The sequence below is a fragment of the Hippopotamus amphibius genome, chromosome 5 (genome assembly GCF_030028045.1).
Source record: "Hippopotamus amphibius kiboko isolate mHipAmp2 chromosome 5, mHipAmp2.hap2, whole genome shotgun sequence".
In the NCBI taxonomy this organism is placed as follows: Eukaryota; Metazoa; Chordata; class Mammalia; order Artiodactyla; family Hippopotamidae; genus Hippopotamus; species Hippopotamus amphibius.
In genome coordinates, this window is record NC_080190.1 from 35,114,066 (window position 1) to 35,139,475 (window position 25,410).

At 42.1% G+C, this 25,410-nt stretch overlaps 2 protein-coding genes across 2 annotated transcripts in view; one reads left to right on the forward strand and one right to left on the reverse strand.

Moving 5' to 3' along the window:
- Window positions 1-17,821, reverse strand: part of LGI1 (leucine rich glioma inactivated 1) — a 34,479-nt gene extending 16,658 nt beyond the window's left edge. The window contains 3 exon segments of the mRNA XM_057734899.1: window positions 16,662-16,733; window positions 17,135-17,697; window positions 17,699-17,821. Coding sequence (XP_057590882.1) covers window positions 16,662-16,733; window positions 17,135-17,697; window positions 17,699-17,821 — 758 coding nt within the window.
- A 58-nt stretch (window positions 17,822-17,879) lies between these two features.
- Window positions 17,880-25,410, forward strand: part of LOC130853265 (protein FRA10AC1) — a 94,346-nt gene continuing 86,815 nt past the window's right edge. The window contains exons 1-2 of the mRNA XM_057734900.1: window positions 17,880-18,012; window positions 18,901-19,131. Coding sequence (XP_057590883.1) covers window positions 19,111-19,131 — 21 coding nt within the window. The 5' untranslated portion in view covers window positions 17,880-18,012; window positions 18,901-19,110. The remainder of the gene's footprint in view (window positions 18,013-18,900; window positions 19,132-25,410) is intronic.

Sequence of the window (25,410 nt, forward strand, 5' to 3'; positions counted from 1 at the left end):
TCCTCACAGGGATGGATGTCACATGCCCTGGGTAACATTTTGAGATACAATTGGGCAAGTATGACCGTTGAAGCAGCCAAATCAACATGTTGCAGGTTTCCATGACAAAGACACTAGCAGAATCTTTCCCTCTTGCTCTAGAAACTTCTGGAACATTATGACCAGCCCAAATAATGGTGTCATGGATTCAAGGCTGAGAAACCTAGAAAACTAGCTCCGTGCCTGGTTATGCTGTGATATCTCATAGTAGATAAGCCATTGACACTGGCTCAAGAAAAATCAACTAACCTCCTACTTTGAAAATAGAACAGGCTGAAGATGAGAAACGATGAGGCTTCGGAAGAGTCTCAGATCCATTTTATTACTAAATATTTGAAAAAGAACACTTTTACTTGGACAAATTTATTTGCAATTTCAAAATCCACAGGGATTTGGTTTCAAAATAACTGATGAAAAGAAACATCAAACAGCAATCCCCACATCCTGTGGAATTCCGCGAAGAATTTTTTTTTTTCTTGAATGGGAGGCTTAACAGAGGTGATTATAGGCCAAATAATACAAAGTTATTTTTTTAGAGTGAGTATTAATTTATGGAATTCATTAGATAGAGTGTTGATATAAACTGGAAATAAAGTTTTACATGTACTGATGACAAATTTATAATGGGTTCAAGTGACATTCAGTCTGTTAAAGTTCTTCTATGGGGGAACCTCATATTTCACTTGTAATTAGAGTCCAAAATGTGACCGTGGTCATGGGACAGACCAGAAGTTTGACATAATTTGACGACTCATGTCTCGTATGTACTGTAAGCCCAATATTCTCTGTTAGTAAATTTTTTGACTTTTATTTTTGAGATGTAGGGATTAAAAATAACTGCCACTAACTAGCTTAGTGACTTACCCTCTCTGAGCCTGTTAACTAAGGGGATTAAAACTAGGAGATCTCACTTTCTGAACAGTTTTGAATACCTTACTTGCTATCCAGGATTGCTTCAAAATAATGAGAGGAGGGGGGTAGCAGTAGGTTAGAGATGAATTGAGCATGAGGTGGTAATCTCTGAAGCTGGAAGCTAGGTTCATGGCAGTGAATTTTACTATTATCTCTGCTTTTATATATCCGTAAAAATGGGGGAAAAAGCGAATCAAACAAACAAAACCAGATGATCTCTTGCATTTCTTCCTAAGCTATCATTCTTGGGATGATGTTGGATTCTCTTCTATCCCTTCTCCTTCCAACATCATAGCTTGATTTATACTCAGGGGATTCACTAGACTCTGAGTCAGCACTATCGAATAGTCATACATATTAGATGCCCATAGTTATTCAAACAAATTCAAAGCTTTATGATTTCAGTCACAACTTTGGCAATTGTCTCTTCTTACTTCATGGTTCTGGGAAACAAGAGGCTTGCTCAGCCTTACTCCAAGGTAAGCTACCATCCAAAGTCTTCCTTAGGTTCCAGATTTTCGTTTCATTCTGTATAGGCAGCATCAAGGATGGAGAGAATGAAATAAGGCAGAAATAGATACAGAGAAATACCTCCCATGCTCACTGGTTTGCAAACTCTCCCATGGTTGGACCAGTGACTTCAAAATCATTCACTCCAAGTCACTGGAAGAAATGGCTTCTAACACTAGTTCTCTTTATGTTGAATAATATGCAAAACAGAGCAGAATATAGATATTAGCAGGCAGAACTAGCCCACACATGTCAGGGAAATAAAACAGAGTTTCCACTAGAATTTTCATCTGCTCGTTCATTGCTTATCCGTAGCACCTGTAATAGGGCCTGTCCCATAGTGGACACTGAATAAATATTTGTTAAATAAAGGGGGATTTACTTTACATTAAATTCTGGTCATTACTACATTACTAGATTGAATGTTCCTTACAGCAGGGACTTATCCTTTTTGACTTTTGTGTCCTCAGCCCCGAGCACAGTTCCTGGCTGAATTGTGCTTGCTGAACTAGCTTTTAAGGAGCAAAACCTCTGGCTAAAACTACAACAGCACACAAAAATATGGGTGAATCTCACAAACCTAAGTCGAGGGAAAGAAGCCAGAGTTCAATGAAGTACACCCTATTTGATAGCACTTATATAAAGAACAAAACCCCGCAAGACTAATCTATGCTGGCAGAAGCGAAGATGGCGTTTATCCTTGAAGGTGAGTAGTAACTGGAAGGGCTCACAAAGGGAGTCTTTGATAATGATAATGTTTGGTTTCTTGACCTGGGTGCTGGTTACTAGGGCGTTAACTTTATAAAAAATCATGGCAGGGGTGGGGGTGATGAATAGACAGAGCATAAAGAATTTTTAGGGCTGTGCAAATACTCTGTATGATACCATAATAATGGATACATGTCATTATACATTTGTCCAAACCCATAGGATGTACAGCACCAAGACTGAACCCTAATGTAGACTATGGACTCTGGGTGATCAAGTAAATTCATCAATTGTAACAAACGTACCACTTTGATGGAGGAGGTTGTTGATGGGGAGGCTAATGTATGTGTCAGGGTAGGGGGTCTATGGGAAATCTCTGTGCTGTATCTTCAATTTTGCTGTGAACCTAAAACTTTTCTAAAAAAATTAAGTCTTAATTTAAACTATCAAGGTGTACACTTAGGATATGCACACTTTTCTTTATGAAGATTATGTTTCAATAAAAAGTTTTCTTATAAAAATTAAAACAAATCCTCCTGGCTAAGATAATAATGAGTGTCTTAGTCTTTGGATTCTAAATTCAATTGTAATCTTCTGTGGACAAAGATTCCATGGACAAAGATTCGTAAATCTATACATACATTCTAAATATAGTTGAGCAGGCTATTTCATTATCCTATGTATACTTAAAAAGACTTAAAAAGATCCTGTTCTATAAAGAGAGTAAAATGCCAATCTTTAATTTTTATGGGTTCCTTTATAAATGTTTGATTCCAATATCATGATTTGTTATTGAGCCCGATATGGTAAAGAATCCCATAGTCCCTGTTAAGGGAAACTGTGTCACCCCAACCTATCATCACACACAACAGACCTGGGGCAAACCAGGGTGGCCATGTTTTATACCTCATGACCTCTGTCCCCTTTCATAAATTATTAAAACAATTATTAGAACATCCAGAGTAGCTGATCCTGAGGTCGGTCAGCATCCCATGGCCCAATTAGTCTGGTTCAGAAAGGTGCGTTGGGCTCGAGATGAATCACTTTTTGGGGATTTGGAATCACAGAGATGGAGCCAGCCAGCAGATGAGCTGAAGGAGAAAAGATACTTTAGGGTTGAGTTAGCTCCATGGCAGGCAAACTGTGTGCAAGGCATACTCAGAAGAGAGTGGAATGTGGAGGAGACCTCACAAAGGGAGGTGTGTGTGAAGGCTGGAGCAGGGAGATGCCCAGATCTATGTTAGATCCTACACCTCTGCTTTTCAATCTTAGTTGCACTTGGAATCACCTGGGGAGCTTTAAAAACACTGATACCAGGTTCTCACCCTCAGGGATTCTGGTTAAATTCTATACCTGGGATGTGGCCTGGGCATTGGATATTTAAAAGCTCCCCAGGTGTCTCTTACATGCAGCCAGGGCCGCATATGGTAAACTTTCTGGTCAGTTCCTTCCTTTACATGTAGTGAGCGAGGATGCCTCTGCTCCTTGCAGCAAGTGTGGCTGGAACAGTTGCTCTGGTACATGGAGGTGCTGTGGAATGTCCTGTCTCCATAACTACAGGTAGCAGGAGTCCGCAATGATATGACTTGGATTTGACAACTGTCCTCACAAAAGTAGCACATGGAAGGGTGGGAGGGGATCAATGTACGGTCTGAATGAACTGGTTACCCTGAGCTACAAATCAGAGACCTCTGTCCATAGACTTGCCAAGCAACCATCCTGTGGGTTGGTGCAGAGATAATGTAGAATTTGCCCTCTGTCCTGATCCTATGGGAACATCTGAGGTCTCTGCCACTTCCTCTATTCTTAGCTGGGGCGGGGGGAGGGAGGCAGGCATTGTTCCCTAGAATTTTGGTGGAGGTGGACACAGGGATGCACCTTGACCTTTCTGTACTCTCCCCTCAAGGGCTCTGCACTTGGATCTCTTATCTATCAGTCTCATGAATTCAGTAAGAAAACAACAGAGTGTAGGAGGAGTGGGGAGGATTTTTTTCCTCTGCAACCAAGGGAGTATATATTTTCTTACCAAGAAAGATATTAAGACCATACATATCAACTATCAATTCCATGCAGGCAATAGCTCATTCTTTACATGATGATTGTTGCCTCCATAATAGTCTGTATTTCATAGACTCCTGCTGCATTACCATATTCGGTCTTTGAAACAACTCTGTGAAAGTGGTACAGCAGGTGTTAATAGCTGTTTGACAGGAGGAAACTGAGGCTGAGAGGGCTGTTTAAAGCTTTGACCAAGGTAATGTCCTCCTTTTCATGTATTTGTTTTCAAGAACAATTTCTCATGACAATAAATTTTCAATGTATAATTTTAACATATGAGTAAGTTTTGTATTATAGGTATATTAGGATCTAACTTTTTTATTGTTGATTCCAATTTTCACTATTATAAACACTACCATAACCACCTTCACATGCAAGTATTTTTCCATATCACTAACTCTTTCTTTAGAACAGACTTAGGATAGATTTTTTAAAGTAGCATTATTGGATTGTATATGGTTTTTATGTCTCTAGTTGTTTGTTACTAACTTGTGTAAAATTACATGTTCAATTCTGAATATAGAATGCCTATCTTACCACATCCTTACCAACATTTAGTATTATCACTTTTGTTTCTTTTTCTGTGAAATCACATCCTTTGACCATTTTTGTTGCTTTCTAAGTATCTTTTATTACTAAGTATGTTACCTGTTCTTTTCCTTTCTTTTTTGATGCTAAGAGTTTTTCCCTACTGATTATGATTTGCCTTTTGAATCATGATTTTTAACATATGGACATTTTACATTTTTAACAAAGTATATCAACTTCTGTTATATATTCTTTCTTTGCTATAGTTTTTTAAATGTTTTTCATACCTTGATATTAATGAAATATTACCTACACCTCCCTCCTTAAGCTTTTTTTTTTTATTCTAATTTATTTGGGACTTACTGTTATCTATGATATGAGGTGAGACACTGCCTTGATTCCTTCCTAGATATTTACTAAATTTGCCAAAGCCTGTTGTTGAATAATTAATGCCCCTCCCTCCACTTTTGAGTACACATTACTTCCTTCAAATGTCTGCTATCTTATTGGGTTTTTCCAAAAATGGAATCTTGGATTTACTTATTATTCCTACAGCTTCCTAATTTATTATTTTATCTATTTATTATTTATTTTCTCTTGAGTTCCTTAGAATATGTATTGTTTCATGCTCAATTCATATGTTTTTATTCTTTCTGATTTAAAATATTTAGAAATATGACTTTACCTCTATGTAAAGCATCTAGTAAGTTTTAACAGGTAATCTCTTAAAGTTCCATATTCGATTTCAACAAGTGTTTAGAATAATATTCTTAACATTCCCTATTGATGATAGTTTTTTTTTTTAATAAAAAAAGCTTTCATGATTTAAAATTAATATTGCACTGGAACCAGAGGATAAGATCTGTAAAATGTTTTCTAACCCTGAGCTCCAGTTTCTCCTTCTAACTACCTACATCAAACTTTCTGTAGGGCTGGGTCATATCTCTTCATAAGCAATAAATTAACACCAAGGCTGTAAGGTTATTAGAGGGTTCCTAGTTGAAAAACTAGGACCAGCAGGACTTAACTCAAAAGGAGCAGAAAAGCGTGTGATAGGGTTAGCATGGAGCTCAGAGTGCTGGGGTCAGCAATAGAGAAGTAAAGAAAGAAGCAGAGGATCACAGAATGAGGATCTAGCTGCATTAGAAGGAGGTCAAGGCTAAGGCTGCCCAGTGTCCAGCTGGAGGTCCACAAGAGTGAAATAACCAGGCAGGGACACGTGTCACTGCCAAGGCTGATGGGCTGCTGAAGTGGTTTCCTACCCTGGCTTCTCACCAGGGTCCTTCTAGGGACCAAGGAGGGAGCATGCTGAAGAGGGAAACGCAAAGCCTGGGTCTTAATTCCTACTCGTCCATAAATCCTCTGTGTGGCCTTGAGCACATCACTTCTCCTCTTTATGTTGTCAAATGAGGGGTCTAAACTAGATAACGTTTTAGGTCACTTCTAGCTTGAAAGATGTATGAGTCTAGGCTTGTAGCACTGCAGGCTTCATCCATGGAAGAGTAGGCATGGCCTCTGCGTGAGGAGTGGGGAGAACTGGGGCGGCAGGTCTGCAGATGGCTGAATGGGAGGAGTAACCCTGCTGAGACAATCTCCCCTTGTCTCAAACTGGACTGCTCATCTGGTCACATCAGGGCCCCCTGGCTCTAATGACACTTCTTTGGACTCTCTCTAGTCACCTGTGACATCTTAACTGCCATCAGAATTGTTATGGGTCCACAAGTGGTCTGCATCTTGTCTTTCAGCCCAAAGCAGATTCTTGCAGCTATGGAGGGGGGGTGATTTAGGGGGCTCTCCCATGCAACCCTCCTCCATAAGGGCTGCTCTGGATGAAGAAGAGAAGAGTGAGCAGCCAGCATCGGGCTGTCACTTAAAGATGGCATTGATTAGACGTAGAGAAGAGAATCTGGTTTTTAAGCTTGTGGCTGCTGCTTACTATGTACATGATACATCAAGCAGGTCAATCTGTTTCATCATCAGTTAAAATAGGAGAGAGAATAACAAAAAGACTTCCTGGAAGATTCTAAGAATTACATGAGGTGATGTATCAAAGCATGTCTCCAATGCTTCTGCCAAAGAATATCTCAGCAAACAGCACAGACATAAAATATCAGAGCTGGAAGAGCTGTTAGATCTAGTGAAGGACTTTAGTTATAAAGAGAGGGAAACTGAGGTCCAGTGAGATTGTCACTTGCCTAAGAGAACGGTTATGAGAATTGTCCAGGGAATTAGGCGGCCATGGGCAGTGTGTATAAACACACTTCCAAGTACATATGTGTGCCTGTATGTGTATATATGCATATATATGTAAATGAGAAAACAAGATGCATGGGTTACAGCTGTTGGTAGATTTGAGGGCACAGCTGGAGGGGCTGACCAACTTGTTTACAGCTGCCTCTGCTTAAATGATTCAGACCTTCTAGTTGTTACTAATATTCTCCTTTATCCAAAAGAATAGAGCTGGTTGAATGATAATTAATAACAGCCTGATGATTCACTTTAGTTAAATGCACACGTTCTAAGCGCATGTGCCACGGGAATAATTTACATGTGAATATTTTAAAATATGCTCTTAAGGTAGGAAAGCATTAAAATGGGAAGCATCACATAGGAGCACATTATGTCACAATTCTTTTTTTTTTTTAAATATGGAGTTGATTTCCTGCTCTTACACCTGTCCAAATACCACTCTTCATGGTTGATGGACACACTTCCTTGCCAATTTATTTACCTTGAACAACTCCACAAACATCTGGTTTGCCAGAATCCATTGTAGAATTTACCCGTTTTCTATTTATTTATTTATTTTTGGCTGCGCCGCTCAGTATGCAGGATCCTAGTTCCCTGACCAGGGATCAAACTCGGGCCCCCTGCAGTGCAAGCACGGAGTTCTAACCTCTGGACCACCAGAGAAGTCTCTGTCACAGTTCTTTTTGACTCTCATCCTTAGAAAACATTTTCAATGTAATTCAGCTGATCCTTAAGTAGACCACCACCTTTTCAATCTGGACTGATGGAGAATAACCTTAATTTTGCTCCATGTAAATCTGAGCAGTGGGGCACCCTAGAGAGATACACCATTTGATTCCTCTGTTTACAGGTGAGGAAACTGAGGCCCGAAGAAGTAAGTGACTTACTTAAGGTCACATCTTTTGTCAGCAGCGGGGCCAGGTGTAGAACGTAGATTTTAAATTTGCAGGGATTCCCTGGGGCATATTCTTGGCCTGCACACTAGCAAAAATTTGAGCATGGACCCATCCCTTTGGTTTTATAGTTCACTATGGATAGTCCAAATTTTTCCTTTCTAGGAGTTGGCATAACTAGTCAAAAGCCCACCCTACGATGTTTTTTTATAAATTCAGTCTGCATTTCCCTGCTCCTAAAAAACAGAGGAGAAGGGACTTAAATTTTATTTAGTCTATTCTATGCCAAGCCTCATCTTTATCAGATTGCCCTCTATTAACTCATTTTAATCTTCCAACGAACACTATAACGTAGGTTTTATAGTCTCCATTTAAAATACAAAGAAATTGAGGTGAGAGGGGTAAAGGGATTCGAAGGTTGTAACTGGCAGAGCTCGGATTCTGTGCTCAGGCAGGGTCTCCCCCAGACTGGTAATGGTCAGGAAGGCCATGCTTCCTCGTTTTAGTCCCATCAGATCTGCCCCATATCTGCTGCAAATCTAGGCTAGCCTTGCCCAGTAGTTCCCAGAGTGTAGCCCCTGGAACACAAGGCCTTCATGGGGTTTACATGAACAACAATACAAAAAAACCAAACAAATAAATTTGGGGAAAGTGGGTAAGGGAAGTTAATCAGGGTTCCTCATTACACAAATCTTTCTATCCTTAAGTAAATTGAGACTCTTCAAAAGGGATTTAGATATATACTTTCCCAATGTTATTAATAATGGGATCCTTTTATCATTGAGTTTGATATACAATGAATATACCCAGGGAAGTGCTGGATTAGCCATTTGGGAAATAGTTGTGAAGGAACCCGCTCAAAACAAAAATAGTGAGAGTGTAAATTTAAGCTCAAGAGGCTTTTTCCTGTTGGATGGGCTGCAAGTGATAATCTACTTCCTCTGGAAAATGGAGCATCCACTGGGAGGTCCCCAGAGAAGCAGGTGGAGAGCCTGGCAGTGAGGTGTGCTCAGAGATATCACACTCAATGAATCCACACTAACAAAACTGTCTGAGTCACTGCTTATATAGTCATAGATGGTTTAACATATCCTTTCAGGTGGGACTCTTTCTACCCGCCTAAACTCTGCCAGCAAGCCTCTCTAGCACAAGGTGAGGTATAAATAATTAAGCTAATAAATAAACCAAGCACCAAAGGCATAGACTCCCAATATCCTATTGGAGGTTAAGAAAAGGAAAACAACATAAAATAATTCCAGAGGCTTTTCTAAGCCGAGGTGCATAGTGAGTAGCCAAGCGGGGATGGGATGAGCAGTTTCCCAGATTTATTTGAACACAGAACACTTTTTTTTTCAGGACAACTGTTCCATATGACACAATTTTAGAAAACATTGGTCTAAGATATAACTTTAAAGTATGTAAGTCCTTTTCCATTTTCTCTTCCTCTCTCTCTCTCTTTCTGCTTCTCTCTTTTTTAAAGCAAAGAGACCGGAGCGTACACATACAAATGAGAGCTGAATCCTAGGGAAACTCGAAGTTCTTGCCAGCAACGCTGCCACTCTTTCAAAGGGCTTTTGAAACTCCTTTTCAGTGATTGTCTCCAGGAATCAGGACACATTCCCCTGAATATCCTCATTAATGGCAAAGGTTGACCCTTTGAGAGGGGATTTGATTTGGGGAACAAAACTATGCAAAGTTAAGCCCAGTTATTCATATTCAAGAGGAAGTAGACAGAAGTAGTTAAAAGTGAGGATGTGGGTTTACACTCCAGCTCTGCCACTTACGAGGGGTGTGACATCGAGGAGATTACCTAACCCTTCTTGGACTCAGTGCCTCATCTGCAAAATAGACATAATCATCCTTCCTCACAGGGCTGCTGTAATGATGAAATAAAAAATGAGAGGTATAAAGTACCTAGCATCAGGCAATAGAAAAATGACAAATGTCCCCTAACAAAACTTTGCCTGGTTTTATTATATGATTTGTAAATGGGCAGTGAAGACAATTCTCAAAGATCTAGAAATATTTAGCTATAGAAGCAAAGTTAGGAAGAATCTCTGATCTCCCATGAGGAATTCTCTGCAAGTCAAAAGTTATTTGTACATATAACTCCTAGTCTGTTTATTTTTTAAAGGCTCATTGTTTTTTAATCACAATTTACACTGGCAACACCTGTCATCCTGCCTTGTAGATGGGCTCAACAATTCCTTTCCAGTCCTTGCCCCAATGGGAGGGATATTGAAACATCGTTTTACCATCAGCTGCCATGGGAGGTCCTGGTAAAGTCCCAATGGACCTGCTTGGGACATTGGGAATTATATTATTATTCTAATAATAACTTTATAATAGCCAATTCCATAGTATGAGGCTCTTTCATTTAACAATCTAATTTATTGGTTTGTTAGAATTGATACAATAAATTTTGTCCATTTCTTTCACAAGGCCATTTTCTATATTACACTAAAGTACTCTGTTTGTAGAATAGAATACAATACAATAGAATTTTTAAGCAGAAAGAGATCTTGGTTACTTGAACATGAAGGTCTCAAAATGCCAATTATGTTTTGTTTGGTGTTTCTCCTGTTTAAAAATCTGCCTCAAGATTTCTGCCTTCCCCTGAAAATTAAAAAAAATATGACCCTGTCTTCTTGTGCCACATTCTCATCAGCAATAATCAGTTGGAACTGAAGTTGTCATTTTTGGGTAAGACATGGCTCGTCTGGTCTGCCCCAGTCACCACCACTCCCTAGTGTCTCATACCCCACTGTTTCCTTCATTTACTTTATCACCCCAACCCCCACAGGGCATTTGAGTTTGAGAACCATAATTAATCTATCTCTGGTATTTTATACATATAAAATCTGAGGCCCAGAGACATTTGGTCACACAGCCTATTACTGCCTGAACTGGATTTCAGACCCATGTCTCCTGACTTCTACTTCAGGCTTCTTTTCATATTACCACAAAACTACTCATCTGAAGACTAGCCAGTGTTAATTATTTTTAACAAAACCTGACATGTTTACAAAATATGGTTCCAGTTGTTTTTTCATGAGGAAGAAGTGAAAGCGTTCTGCTTTCCCTTTCCCTTCCCATTCTCAGGAAGGTAAATAGTTCCTGTTTCTTGTGAGAAGTATTTGAAGAAAGATTTCTTAGCAGGTTCTGATGGAGACCTATGTGTAGAACAATAAAATTTTAAAGCTAGCACTGTAGGCAAACCTAGCCTATACAATCAGATGCTAATCCGATGTTATGGTCGTTCAAATTAAAGTGATTTTCAGAAGTATAATAAAAGCCAATGTTTATCTAGTTACAGAAACTGTGCCAAGTGCTTTACATCTATTGTTTCATTGAATCCTGACTGTAATCCTGTATGATAGGTACTGTGGTTACCACTTTGTAGATGCAGATAATGAGGCTTGGTTAAGCTGGTGCCAAGTCACAGAACTAGGAAGCAGCAGAGTGAGGATTTGAACCCAAGTCTATTTGACCACGAAACCTGTGTTCTTTGCTACATGCCACGTTGCCAGCTCACCAGGGTGAGCAATTTTGACATCACAGCTGTGATTGTAATGCCCTGTGATCATGTTGTAGCCTAGATCAGCCATAGGCTCAACAATAGGCAAGAGTCATCGTTCTCACTAACCAACTGAATATCACTTTGAACAAAACGAGAGCTTATCATGACTACCTTATGATACATTCTTTGTGTTCACAAATTTGTCTTCATCTTAGTAATGCTTAACCAACATTTTTCTTTGGATGTCCTATCAGACTGGATGAAGGAGAAGTTTTACCCTTCACAGGAGAGAGGCTAGTCAAACCTGGGAAAGAACCTGGGTGGCAAGTATGATTTTGTACTTGTCAAAGACCTAGAGGAAATCAGAGTGAGACAAAAGGGATTCAGGCGGTGGGTCTAAAGAAAGATTTTGGATGCTTTGCCTTTTAAGTTCTGGTACACAGGAAATATCTGTTGAAGAAGTTTGACATCATACATGAGCAAATATCTCTTCACATTTTTTTTTGGTTCAACCCACTTTCCAGACATCCACACTATTAGTTTATGTGAAATCTGATCGTGTACACCAAACATAAGAAAGAGCATGAACGCGACCAAGACTATCTACCGATAGGAAAACAGGAATCTCTAGTATAAAATATATGAAAATATGAATTGAATTCAACAATTATATAGTAAGCAAGATCTAAGCTTATAACATCCAGGCTCTTCTCTAGGACCTTGGCTATTGAGAATCTTCCGTGAAAGACAAGGGCAGATACAAGCACAAATAGCTCTTAAAATGACAGGAAGAACAAGAGATATCAGTAAAGTCTATAGAGCTTGAGAAAATAGAGGTCAGGGAGTAGGTACTTCAGGCTGGTATGGATGGAGCTTGCAGTGTGTGTGTGTGTGTATGTGTGTGTGTGTGTGTGTTAACAATACTGTGAGAGATGACCCTAGACAAATAGCCAGATTCTATTAATACCAACTCAGATGTTCAGATGTTTCTGTGTTTCTAGGGAACCACTGAAGGCATCCAAGCATGAGGGTGACATGATGAGATCTGCACTTCAGGAAGGTAACACTGATGGAGGTGGGGAGGATGGGGACCGGAAGCAGGGGGACCAGTGCAGAAGATCTCCCAGCAGCCTGTGGAACAGTGACTGCAGCCTCAATTAGGACCATGGTCCTGGGGTGAAGGGGCAATGACAGATTTTCACGCTATTTGAGGGGGGACTTTTCCTGTTGAAAACAGACATGAGGGAGAGGTAACTCCTAAGTTTCTTGCTTGAATAATTGAGAGGATGAAATACACTTTCAGAGAAAACATTTGCTGTACAGGGCTGTGTGCACAGTCACAACCATGAATTAATTAAGAGGTTAAAAATCAGAGCTGTGGGTCATTGGGCAGGTTGTAGACAAAACAGCCGAGCTGACTGATATTTTTACTTCTTGGTCCATTGTGGGCCATCAGCTGGGCACAAACCAAAATGTGCTCCTCCATAAACAGCCAGTATTTCCTCTAGAAGCCCTCTTAGCTGATTGGTTTGGCTCGAGTAGTCACTGAAGATTGCTAAATGTTTCTTACACTTGTCATATAAGGAGGAATAGGAGAAGAGGCCAATCACTGTAAAGGTGAGATAGGCTATGGATATATTTCCCTGGACAAATAATATTTTGAAGAACTGAATGATAAAATCTTAGTAAGAAGGGACTTATTATTTATCTTGTTCATGCTGTTTGCTTTTCTGTTTTTTAGTTTTTGGTTTCTTACGGGGTATGTATTTATGTGTTGATTGTGGATTAATAGATGAAATGATATTTTCTCCCCAGAGGGATCAATTCTATTGTTTCAAACAAGATCAGATCTCATTGGAATAAGCAGAATTTTTTTGGTTACACTGAATTCTTGTGTAAAGATTTTTGTGTGTGCATAATACTAACCTAACCCTTGTAACTTACGCCCTGCAAATACAACTCTCTTATGAGTTGGATAGCTTTAGTTGATTAAAGATTTTATCGCCAAATGGCAATGTGGCCACATTTTATACTCTTAAATTTGAATTTTACTTCTGTAATGAGACTATATCATTGGGGATTTTAGTCTGTGGTTGAGAAGAACAGGGCTGTCCTGTGTAAAAACACATTTCTGTAAATTACATTCACTACAAGAACCACTCCCTATCACTAAAAGCAAACTAGAATGAATAATCATTCCCATGTTTCGCAGCAGTCCTATGGAAAACATGAATGAAATTACATTTGCTTGGGAAAGGTTTCATTGCTGTTGTTTAAAACCATAGGTGTTTTAAAAATTGTTTTATATAACTAATCTGATGAATTTTTATTGGATAATTTTATTCTTTCTCTCCTCTCTACAGAGTGTGGGCTTTTGTTTTTCTTGTTTTCCAACACACATTGCCAGCCCCGGCCTCCCAGGATCTTTCCCCCAAAAACACTGCATGTAACTTAAGAAGGTACTATGTCTGTTTCCCTCAGTACCCAAGCTGACATTTGAAAAAGTATTTCTCATCATGCCTTCTGCAGAGGTCTGAAAAAGTGTTTGGGGCCATAATGAAATTATCGGATTGTTAGGGTGTGTGATGGGAATGGTCACTTCTTTTCCCTTTTCCACAACTTAGCAAGAAACCAGCTGCCTTTGTACATCAATCAAGCAGAATCAATTCTGAAGTTTATCTCTTCACAGGATATGACAGGTCAGTTTGGTAATCCGTGGTCACGAATGCCATTAGAATTCATTGCAAACTTCAAGCAATGGCTGGTGTGACCCAGGTCTGGTCTAATGGCAAAAGTCACGCAAAGACAAATCAGACGCTGGGTCTCCATGTTCCAGTGGGGGGTTATCAGAGCACTGGATGGCCCTGTCCCACAGAAGAACTCTTCCTAACTGTGAACCACGCATTCCCACCACTGCTAGGATTATGGCACTGTTCACACTTGGAGCCTTTCCACTTATTTCCTCCTCAGTGAAAATGCACTTATTAGACCCTTTCCCGAGGACAGGAGGAAACAGAGAACATTGGACAGGAAGAATAGGGAGCAAAATCTTTAGGAAACAAGATCCTGAAGATTAGAGATCAACTTTGACCCCTGACAATTTTGCATAAAGATCAGCCCTGGCACAAATCTGCCATGTTGAGGTTAGCCAATGTGAGTTAAGTAAGGACATCCAGGGCAAGAATTACTCGCCCTTTTGTTATTTCTGAAATCTGAACTGCTTTTAGAAATAAGGGCTGGAATGTTCCATAGGAACTCGGAGCATGGAACGCAGGGGCATGGCACACACACTCGGTGTGGGCTATTTAAAAACCAGTTCTTTGGCTTCCCTCTGTGATTCTAAATACGTGTAATCACATTACCCTGCAGCAGCCGGTAACTATTTCTATAACATTGTCCAGCATCTGTGCTTGCCAAGGCTGGGTCCACCCAGCAAAAACACAGAGTGAAGAGGTGCTAACTGATGAGGTTGATCGATCCAGGCTTTCTGTGTCACAGCTAATGACCATCCAGTGGTGCAATATGAGTAGTAAGGGTCAACTGACACTTCTTGGATTTTAAGGACTGATCTATTTAACTATCCTGGGGAAAGAGAAGTGCCTTCGCTCATGGAAAGGATGCTTTTCAAATGAGCCATTTATGTATTTAACAATTAATAACATAGGCACAATTGATCACTTTCTCACATACAACCAGTTCTTTTCCTACAGAAAGATCCCAGCACTGAAGACTTCACCTCTTTATGTGCTAAAGACTGTCTTTTTTGAATTTGTTTGATGTACTAACACTTCCCCAATCACATTATTAGCTGTCAATCAAACAGATAAATCACTTAGGAATATTCTATCAAATGTTAATCATTCAAAGACATTAGCTAGTAGAAGGACATTAGCCAATGTTATTACATGTCAAAACACTTGATTAGGTTTGTGAGATGAAAGTCAAACCCGTTTGGGGATTTCATACAGACAAAACAATAGATTAAGTGATTTTTTTAAGCTTTTTTAGCTTTATGTAAAAAGTTAAAACCCTCCCATTCATAAAATGTGTAACCATTTGTCATATCCTATGCCAACCATTTTATCTGCTTAAATCTTATTTCTCTCTGATAACAGCCCCTCACGGTGTCATCACCTCCATTTTACAGATGAGGAGATTGAGGCTCAGAGAGAGTCATTTGCACACAATTACATGTCTAGTTTTTAGTGAGTGGTGGGGTGACATTTAGACACAGGTCTCTCCCATTTTAAATCCATGCTATTTGCCTCTGTATATAAAAAGTCAAACAGCCAAAATGGCCAATTAAGGTGAGAAAACAAAAGCCAGAAGACAAACAAGCAAAAAAAACCTTGGGTCCTGGATCATGCAGTTGAGATAACCACAAGTCGGTTGATGGACAATTGGCTGATTCTCCCCTGGAACCGGTAATTACAGCCCAGTCTGTGGCCCGACACCTGAGCACCCGGGGACCTCTTGCCCCCCACGTGGTCCTGCTCTGAAAACTAGCACTCCAATTGCAAACGTTACACGTCAGAACAAATTATCCATGTTACATTATGCCTGTGGAGAGATCTGATTTCTTAGTCAAATATTATTTTTTGACCATTTTCAGACATAGGCTGAATATGTGGTTCCCTCATGGCTAACTCAAAACACACAGCAAAGACTAATCCTTTGCACTATCCTATATTAATATTTTCTTTGCCTCCTTATAAGGGGACAAGCTATAAATTAGGTGAGATTAGAAAGCAGTCACTCGAGGATGAATACTTTAAGGAATTACCTAGAAAGAACTGAGATTTTTCTTCCCCACATGGTAAATCATACAGAGTAGCAGCCTGCCCCAGGTCCCCCAGGACAACATCTTGAGCGCATATGTTATGCTGGGTTCTGTATTGACTAATTCAGAAACTCCAGGGTAAAATAACCAAAGTTCCCAAGTCAAAAATGAAAGTAAAAGGGTGGAATGAAGGGAGGACCATTGTTGCAACATTCCAACAACTTCATAAATAGCCATGAAAGTCACCAGCATTACAGGTTAGCAGATTTACCATTGCAAGCATCAACCTGCACCCTGGGTGTCAAGTCGCAAACAAACCCATCTACCCCTCACTTTACTGATATTCTTTTCCTCTCCAGAAAGATAATCACATTTGACAAAATTAATATTGAGATCATTTTACTAGAGGGCTTATCCAAATATATGCTATATTAAAAATAGGCAATATATAAATATTTCTCACAAGAGCTGCAGCGATGGTGTGAATAAAAAACTCCCTTCTGAGATTTCAGTAAAACCAGATCTCACAAAGGATCTGAAAGAAAACAAAACAAAACAAAACAACAAACAGACACACACAAAGAGACACACACACAGAACAAACCTTATGTTAATCCAGTTTAGCAAAACAGTCACTATTTGACACTATGTTATGAAGTATGACACTGTTCCTTCCTAGATGAAGTAGGAGAGATGAATCTGCTACAGGTTTCTCATAAAAATGTTCAGGGTTGGAAGATATCTAAGCATGTCCTGTAGCAGCTAATAAAAATCAAAATTTCTAAATGCAGCAAAATGTTAGCCCTGTCAAATGGCCAAGCGTGCAAGAGGAATCTCTCTCCCCATGCCCTTCTACCAATTCCATACAAAGCCCCAAATACACCGGCTGGAATTTTTAAATCGTAAATTAGATATCAAAATGCTTACGGGCCTTACAATGAGATAACGTCAGGAGGAACGGTGCGTGGAATGGATCTGGCATTCTCACATAAAGCATTATCTTTGGTACAAGTACACACGGCAGGGCATTTTGGCTTCGCCGGTTTCTTCCCCTCAGTCAGCAAAAGCGCAGATAAGAGACATAGGCAATAAGCAATTCTTTTCAGGGGAATGCAGGCATTTCCCATCCTTTGGCTTCTCTCTGATTCCGTGCAGTCGAAAAAATATCCCCAAACATGAACAGGGCTTCTGGAATTCAGATGGTGATTGTCTTGCTCTAAGACCAGGTCACATAAGAGTCCACCCTTTTCCTTTGCCTCTGTCTCTCTGCTTTTCAAAACAGGGACCTGCAGCTGATTCGTGAGCTGCTCCTCGCTCCAGCGATGCACTGCTCGGGGAAGAGACCTGTGAGGTGCTGCGAGATGGGAGGGATCCAACTGCTGGAGGAGAGAGCGGACTTGCATCACCACGAAAACACTGAGCACAGACCAGCCTTCGAAGGCAAAGCGAAGTGATGTAACAGAAAATAAACAGCTTTCTGCTTGCACCGGGAGGCCCTTTAATTGTTACCAAAAATAGGACGGCATTATGTCTTATTAGTGGGTGGGTGGGCGGGTGGGTGGGAGCAGTCATCTTGCATCGGATCTCAGCAATCTCGGAAACCGCTGGGAATTTGCTTTTCATGTGGCAAACAACCTAGTACGAAAAACTAGCTTTGGAGCCAGCCCTGGCTGGAAAAATGAAGTGAAATGAAACTCTCTCCCTTCGCAGCATTTGGCTAAAACCTTGGTATTTCTTGCTGAGTCCACCTGACTGATGCCATCGCTGAAAGACAAACAAGAACACATGGAAAATGTGACTTTCAGGGAATGAATGTGAGTAAATACTTTTCTGACACTTAACTGTCATAAATTATTGATTTTCATAATCCCCCCGCCCCCTCCCCCCCCCCCCCCCCCTTGTGTAAGCCATTGCCTCCTCCTGCATTGAGGGAGGGAGATAGAAGCGTTTCCTGCCTCTGTGTATAACCCGCCCTCCTCACCTCTCACACTTCCCCTTCTTCAGCACTAGAACCAGAAGCCTCGAAGGAACTCCTTGCCAGGAAGAGGCAGCCAACTTTGGCTTCCAGGGTTCTGGAAAAGGTCTGGCTCAGCCCAGGAGGCTGAGATAGGGTGAGAAAAATGCCCACCTAAGAACCAGAGACCTGGCTTTTGAGGGTCCAGTTCTGCCATGAACTAGCTGATGGTGCCTCTGGATCTATTATCTGTAAAATGGGTATGACAGTGCAGATGTTCCGTAAATATTACAAACATTAAATCCAAATGGTAGGCTATGTTACTGTCCTATATCATGGGAAAGAGGATGCACCCTTGGAGAAGGAAATTCACTTAAACAAGAGGCTCTGGCTTTGGGCCAGGGAGGTATAAGCTATGTGAGCGGGGAGACGCTTAGGATGGAGGAATAGTCGCTTGGTCCTCTTCCCATGGTGCAGGCGGCCATCCTTCAAGCTGGCACAGTTGGCCAAGGATGTCAGTCCACAGTCCTTTTTCTCTCAGCTTCTTAGACTGAAAGGAATACAAGGACTGTTTAAGCAAATGTGTGATTATGACAAACTCATCCTACACAGAGCTTGAGGCATTGACAGGCTACCCTTTCCCTCCCGTAGGGAACTTGCCCCTTGTTTACATCTCTGTAAGCTCTGTGAGGGGAGGGCGGTGGCAGTCACGGTCATTCCCATATTTGATTGCTCTCTGTTTATCCAGAAGACTGCAGGTTCCATGGAGGGAGAGACCCCTGGTGAATCTGGTACCTGGGCAGCGCCATGCATGCTGCCGTGAGCAACCAGGGTGTCCTCGTGAGCAGCTGCAGAGCCTGGAGTCTCCCCACGGTCGGGACACGCTCATTCCGAGAAACTCCAAACGGCTCCCCAGACTTATCATGAAAGAAGTCAAGGACACCTCCCTGGGGAAGCAATGATTCAGCGGAGTTCCAAGGTAAGGGGGAATGACAGAGAGGGTCGGTGGGAGCGTTCCAGGTGGAGCAGGCAGCATTTGCAAAGGCCTGGCCACCACCCAGAGGACCTTGGACGCCTCTGCAGAGTTTCAGGCAGAGGAGGGATAGAATCTGGTTGGTGTTTCAAAAGGACCAGTAAGTTATTATCATTAAGCCAGTTTTGGGGGGCTTGTAAATATGTTGGTTTTCTTTTTTTTACAGAAGTAGAAAAGAAAAAACTAAGTCCACGAGAATAACAATGTTAGGGATTTCCCTGGTGGTCCAGTGGTTAAGAATCCACCTTCCAACCCAGGGGACCCGGGTTCGATCCCCAGCCGGGGGACTGAGATCCCACATGCCGAGGGGTAACTAAGCCTCGTGCCACAACCACTGAGCATGTGAGCCAAAACTCGAGAGCCCGTGTGCTGCAACTATAGAGCCCGTGTGCTCTGGAGCCCATGTGCCACAACTAGAGAGCCCATGTACCGCAACTACTGAGCCTGCAAGCCACAACTAGAGAGAAGCCTGCATGCCACAACAAAGATCTTGTGAGCTGCAACTAAGACCTGATGCAGCCAAAGATAATAAATAAATAAATAAATAAATAAATAAATAAATAATTTTTTAAAAGTAATGATTTTAGAGTACATTCTACTCTTGGCTTCACTGTCCAGGGCTCTATGGAAGGAGGGAGTCTATCACAGTGATTTTAGAAACCATGACCTATGGGCAAACCCCACTTGAAATAGTAAAAGTGTCACTTAAAAGTTGGCTGCAAGTCAGATTTTTGTAACCTGAATCCTGCTTCGAGTGCCCAGTGGAAACTTGCTTTGTGAAATAATTATGTGGCAAAAATTTTATAGAAGATGGTTTTTATTCAAACAATCACCCACACCCTGAGTTCTCTGTCTTGTAAGTGGTGCATTTTGTAACTATAAAATGAAAATCCTGAGAACTTTTAGGGACCTCAGAGTTCTCGGCTCCAATCACTGTGTGTTACAGATGGGGAGACTGAGGTACTGAGGGGTCTAACAGCTGGTAAGTGGTAGAGCCACCACTCTGCATGGGGTGACACTCTGGCAAGTATTTGGTTAAACTGATCTGTGTAGGCAAGCAAGATACTTCCCTCCCTCCGTTTCACTTTCAAATGTATCAAATTATCAAGACGACTTGATCAGCCCTTGGCTTTGTGTTCTGTATATGTGGTCAAAGAAAGAGTGAGCAGTCTTTCATGTTTGACTTGGTTAAGCTGGGAGGCCAAATGAATGAGGGAAGGAAATCACAGCCATAACTTCACTTTGCAGCTGTATTTATCTGGTGGTTCAGTTTGTCAGTTCAAGTGGAAAAAGGACCGTGGCGGGTGGTGACGGGGGGCGGGGGGGGGGGGTGCAGGGGGGGGGGTTCTCTAAGGACAAATTATAATGGGCATTCTGAAAAGACAGTAACTTTTTCTTTTTCTATGGCATTTAAAGCCCAGACTTGAATTCCCTATTCAATTAAAACACCCACTAACATCAGGCACAATTGTAACTGTATAGTACAGATTGCTGATGTTCTTCTAGGGAGGAGAAACCATTCCAGGCTCCAGAATTGGGCTGAGGTGGGAGCTAGGGAGAGGAGGGCAGGTTGGTTGCTGCTCCAGTGAAGTCTTGAGGGGCCTGGGGAGGGGGCCCTGTTGCTGACCAAGCTTCCCTACCCTCCTCCAGGAAGCCCTGGTAAGGCACAGAGAGGGTGTGGGAAGTAGGAGGGTAGAAGCTCAGGGCTCTCCACCAGCTTCGAAGCCTTTATATAAGTTTTGGCAGCCCACCTGTGGATTACAGGGGGCCCTTGGGAGAGGGGCCTAGAAAGGATGAAAGCAGAGCTGGAAGGAGGCCCAGGAAGGTTGGGAGACCTGGCTGAGGCGGCTCACTGCCTAATCCCAGCTTTGGAAGAGTGGCTGAGGGGGTCCAGGGCTGCCTCTGCACTTGGCCAGCCATGTGACCATAGGCTAGCTATTTAACCTTTCTATGCTGGTTTTCCCCTCTGTAAAATGAGAGTATGTATAATGGTATATATCACATAAAGGTGTTGAGAGAATGAAAGACAATAATACCTCTAAAGTGCTCAGCGTGGGGTCTGGTCCATGGGAAAGCCCTGCTGTCACCAGCATTATTGTCATCACTGCAATGGGACTTGAATTCTGAACATGTGACTTCTGATACCTGGGAAGCAAAGCTCTCAAATAATAATGGGTTTATCTTAAGTGTATGTTCACTCTAGGAAGCAGGCACTTCTGGGCAGGATGACAGACGGTGGCCTTGCCAAGTCTCTGCACACGAGGGAACCAAGAAGCCTCCTGGGGAAGAAAGAGCTCTCTTCCAGTTTGGGTGGGAGCAGGAGAACCCAAGCTTGGTCCAAGAATAAGAGTCAAGACTGGAGAAAAAGAAGGTGGTTATGAACATGGGATGGAGATTTTTTTTCTTCAATCCATTCCTTGCTCTTGAACATGTGTAATTTTGAGGGCATAAGAAGAGTCTACTTTGGGATCCCTGTAACAGAGAGCGTTTTCTCTAGTTTGGTGGGCACCATGGCATTGCTTGTGGGTGCTATGGGGACCACACACAGTGCTCTGGCACCCGGAGCTGCTATAGAGATATGGGACCAACAGTGTCCCCATCCAGGCCCATGGCTCAGACATCACCAAAACCGCTGGATTTTCCACCAGGAGCAACTCGCCCTTAGTGTCCCACCGTAGTGACAGCCCCACAGACGTTGGAAGTGGCAAAGGATCCCAGCAGGGAGCCTAAGCAGAAGGGAAGGAGAATAAGGATGTTCGGGAGCATGTGCGTGAAGTTCCCTGGCATTCTCAGAAACCGGAAGGGGTCTTTGAGGAGGGGCGGGCAATTCTGGGAGAGTTGATGAAAGCAGAGAGAGAGAGAGAACAGCCTGTGCCCTGGTTCTGATCCCAGTTTTCCCCTCAGGCTGGTGTGACCTAGGAAACACACATTGTACAAGTAAACAAATCATTATTATGAGCCTTAAAAGATCCAGCTTGGCCCTGCCTCCTTTTACACTCAGACATGCAAACTGGTGTCAGTTTAAGCAGCTTTCTCAATAGAGCAGGGTTTTCGAAGTGGCAAGTCAGCTGTATTCGTGGGTTGCAAAATCAGTCTAGTAGGTGCACGCAGAATTTTAAAGAATAAAATAGTTTTGAATCCACAATTGGACTGTGTTGCACTTATAAGAGTGGCTGTTGCTTTGTGAAGCCTTTGTTTCCATTCTTTATGGGGGGGAGGTGTACACACAAGGTTGTGTCTTAAAATGTATTTCTTACAATTAGTTTATGACCTCTCCCCCACCCCCACCCCCCACCCCCAGAAAAAAGAGAGAAAAAGAAAACACCACCTTACAGGATGTTAAAGATCTTCACCTACCCCAGGAGTCTGTGAAATGACAGAAATATTGATCTCAATTTCAGTAAATGTCACTTACTGATTTAGAACGGCAATCAGACCTGTTGGAATATCATTTCTGTTATTTGCTAGCTGTGTGACCTTGGGCAAATTGCTTAGCTTCTCTGTGCCTCATTTTCCACACTGGTAAAGTGGAAGTAATACCTCCTTTGCATTGTTGGTATTAGGATGAGTGACAATGCATGTGGAAAGCATGTCACAAAGAAAGCATTCAATTTCTGATAACTCTCCCAGAATTGAATGGGAAGGCGGGGAGAGGACAGTGAGCGGAGGGACAGATCTTAAAGATTAGAAGTAGTGTGTCACCGAGGACTCTTTGTTAGAGAGTGACAGACACTGACTCTGCCAATCTAAGCATAAAAGGACCTTACTGCCATGGTGATGGAGTGACTCACAGAAGGGCTGTCCAAGCAGGCTTCAGAAATAGAGAAATTTGTAGGAGGTTGGGGATCTAGGCAGCAGGAGCTAATGGGCAATGTCCTCAGGTGAATCCACTCCAGCCAGTTCTTATCCACATATTCCTCCCAAAGGAGAGAGTCCAGTGGGCTCAGCTGGAGTCAGGTACCCTCCCATTTGCCATGAGAAGCCAGGGCACCTTGACTGGCAATCCCACCAAGAGTGCGCACTGTGGGAGAGGGGTGGCTCCCCAAAGGAAACTAAAGTGCTGCTACCAGAAGCAGAGAGGATGGACTCTGGGCAGGCAAAACCATAGGACACTCACTATGGGACCTGTGCCACGGTCTCTTAGGCTAGAGAAGAGGGAAGAGATAGCAGCTATCATCCCAAACCCATCCTCAGGATTTTTTTAAATATTTATTTTATTTTTTATTTTTGGCTGTATCAGGTCTTAGTTGCACGTGGGATCTTTGTTGCAGCATGCAGGATCTTTTGTTGCTATGCGTGGGCTTCTCTCTAGTTGTGGCGTGTGGGTTTTCTCTCTCTAGTGATGCGTGGGCTCCAGAGTACAAGGGCTCTGTAGTTTGCAGCATGCAGGCTCTCTAGTTGAGGCGCACAGGCTCAGTAGTTGTAGCAGTAGTTGGGTTTAGTTGACCCGCAGCATATGGGATCCTAGTTCCCCAACCAGGGATCAAACCCACATCCCCTGCGTTGGGATGCAGATTCTTTACCACCGGACCACTAGGGAAGTCCCCATCCTCAGGATTTTAAAACACAATGACCAGTGCAATTTAGACAAACCGATATGAATAATTTCCCAAAAGTCAGCTGAACTCTTATGTCCTGACTGTGGAATCAGTGGATTTTCAACTTTTGTGGTCCAAGAGAATAGAAGTTTGGCCAAGAGGGGAGTTGAAAAGGCAACAATAACAAAAACTGACACTTATAGAAGGCATATTATGTGCCAGCTGCTGCTCTAAGCACTTTATGTATATCAATTCATTTAATCCTCATAACAATCCTGTGGGCTAGATATTATTATTATTATTATTATTATTAATTTCCTCTATATTTATAGAAGAAGAAAAGGAGGTCCAGGAGGTTAGAGGGCATGCCCAGGATCTTGCAGCTAGCGAGGAGTGGCAGTGGGATCTAAACTAGGCATTCCGACTCTGGTGCCCAAGGTATTAGTCACTATTAGATGCTGCCTCTCCACCGGGCAGTGTGGGATGTGGGATACTGGGTGCTGCTTTGGAGGCCCATAGCGTCTCACTGGCTAGGGACTGCTATTGAACTACAATTCCCAGCATGCAACTGAGCTATCATCTTAACCCCTTCCTCACCAAAAATTCCTCCCTGTCTTGGGTAAAAAGTTTTTTAATGGCAAAGGTGGCAAAATCTGGTTTCCCTAAAGCATGATTATGCTATGGGAGCATGAATGCAGGTGTCAGTGGGAGTAAATAGAGGAGAGGGTAAGATTCTAGGTTAAAATATCCTCTGCAGTTTTTAGTGTTTGAAGGAAGACATTGCAGATTACCATGGGAAAGACTGTTTTTTTAAGTTAGAAATGTGTACCAGGAAAATGGCAATAAGGGTGTTTTAAAGCACCCATTCTCAAACTTGGCTGCACTTTGGAATCAGCTGGGGAATTAAAAAAAAACAAAATTAATGCTTAGGTTACATCCCTTGAGGTTCTGATTTAATTAGCCTGGAGCACGACCTTAACTTGGAGACTTCAAAAATTGCATTAAATTCTAAAGTGCAGCAAAATTTGAGAATCTTTGTTTTTGAAGGGAAATATTCAGGTGTGGTCATAAAGATGAATCAAATTGTGACTAGCTCAGGAAGCTTTTAAGAAAAAAGAGAGGGAGACAGACTCTAAAAGCAGTGGTTCTCAGCCCTGGCTGTACATAAGGATCACGTAGGAAATGTTTTTTGAAAAGGACAGATACCTCCCCCCAGACCAATGGAATCAAAATCTCTGGGAATGTATCTTGGTGCTGACGCAGCCCCAGAACAGTGGTTCCCAAAGTGTGTTCTCAGATCAGCAGCATAAGCATCACCCAGAAACTTGTTGGAGTTGCAAGTTCTTGGGTCCCACCCCAGCAGTCTGTGTTTTCACAAGGCTTCTGGGTGATTCTGATACACTTTTAAGTTTTGAGAACCCCTGCCTTGGGATGTAGGCTCCAGGCAGGAACCTGGTCTAACAGGTTCACCAGCAAGCCTAGCAAAGTGTTAGAATGTGCTAAGTCTGTTATGTTAATGGCGCTCAATGAACCACACCTCCCAGTGTCCATGCCCTGTGCCCCCTTCCCTGGAAGTCAGGCTGGTTCTCCTTAACCAACAGAAGTGAACTGTTCCAGTTCCAGGCCAGAGTCCTAAGAAGACCCAACAGCTAATGCTTTGAGGCTTTTAGGAGCCCTGAGGTGCAAT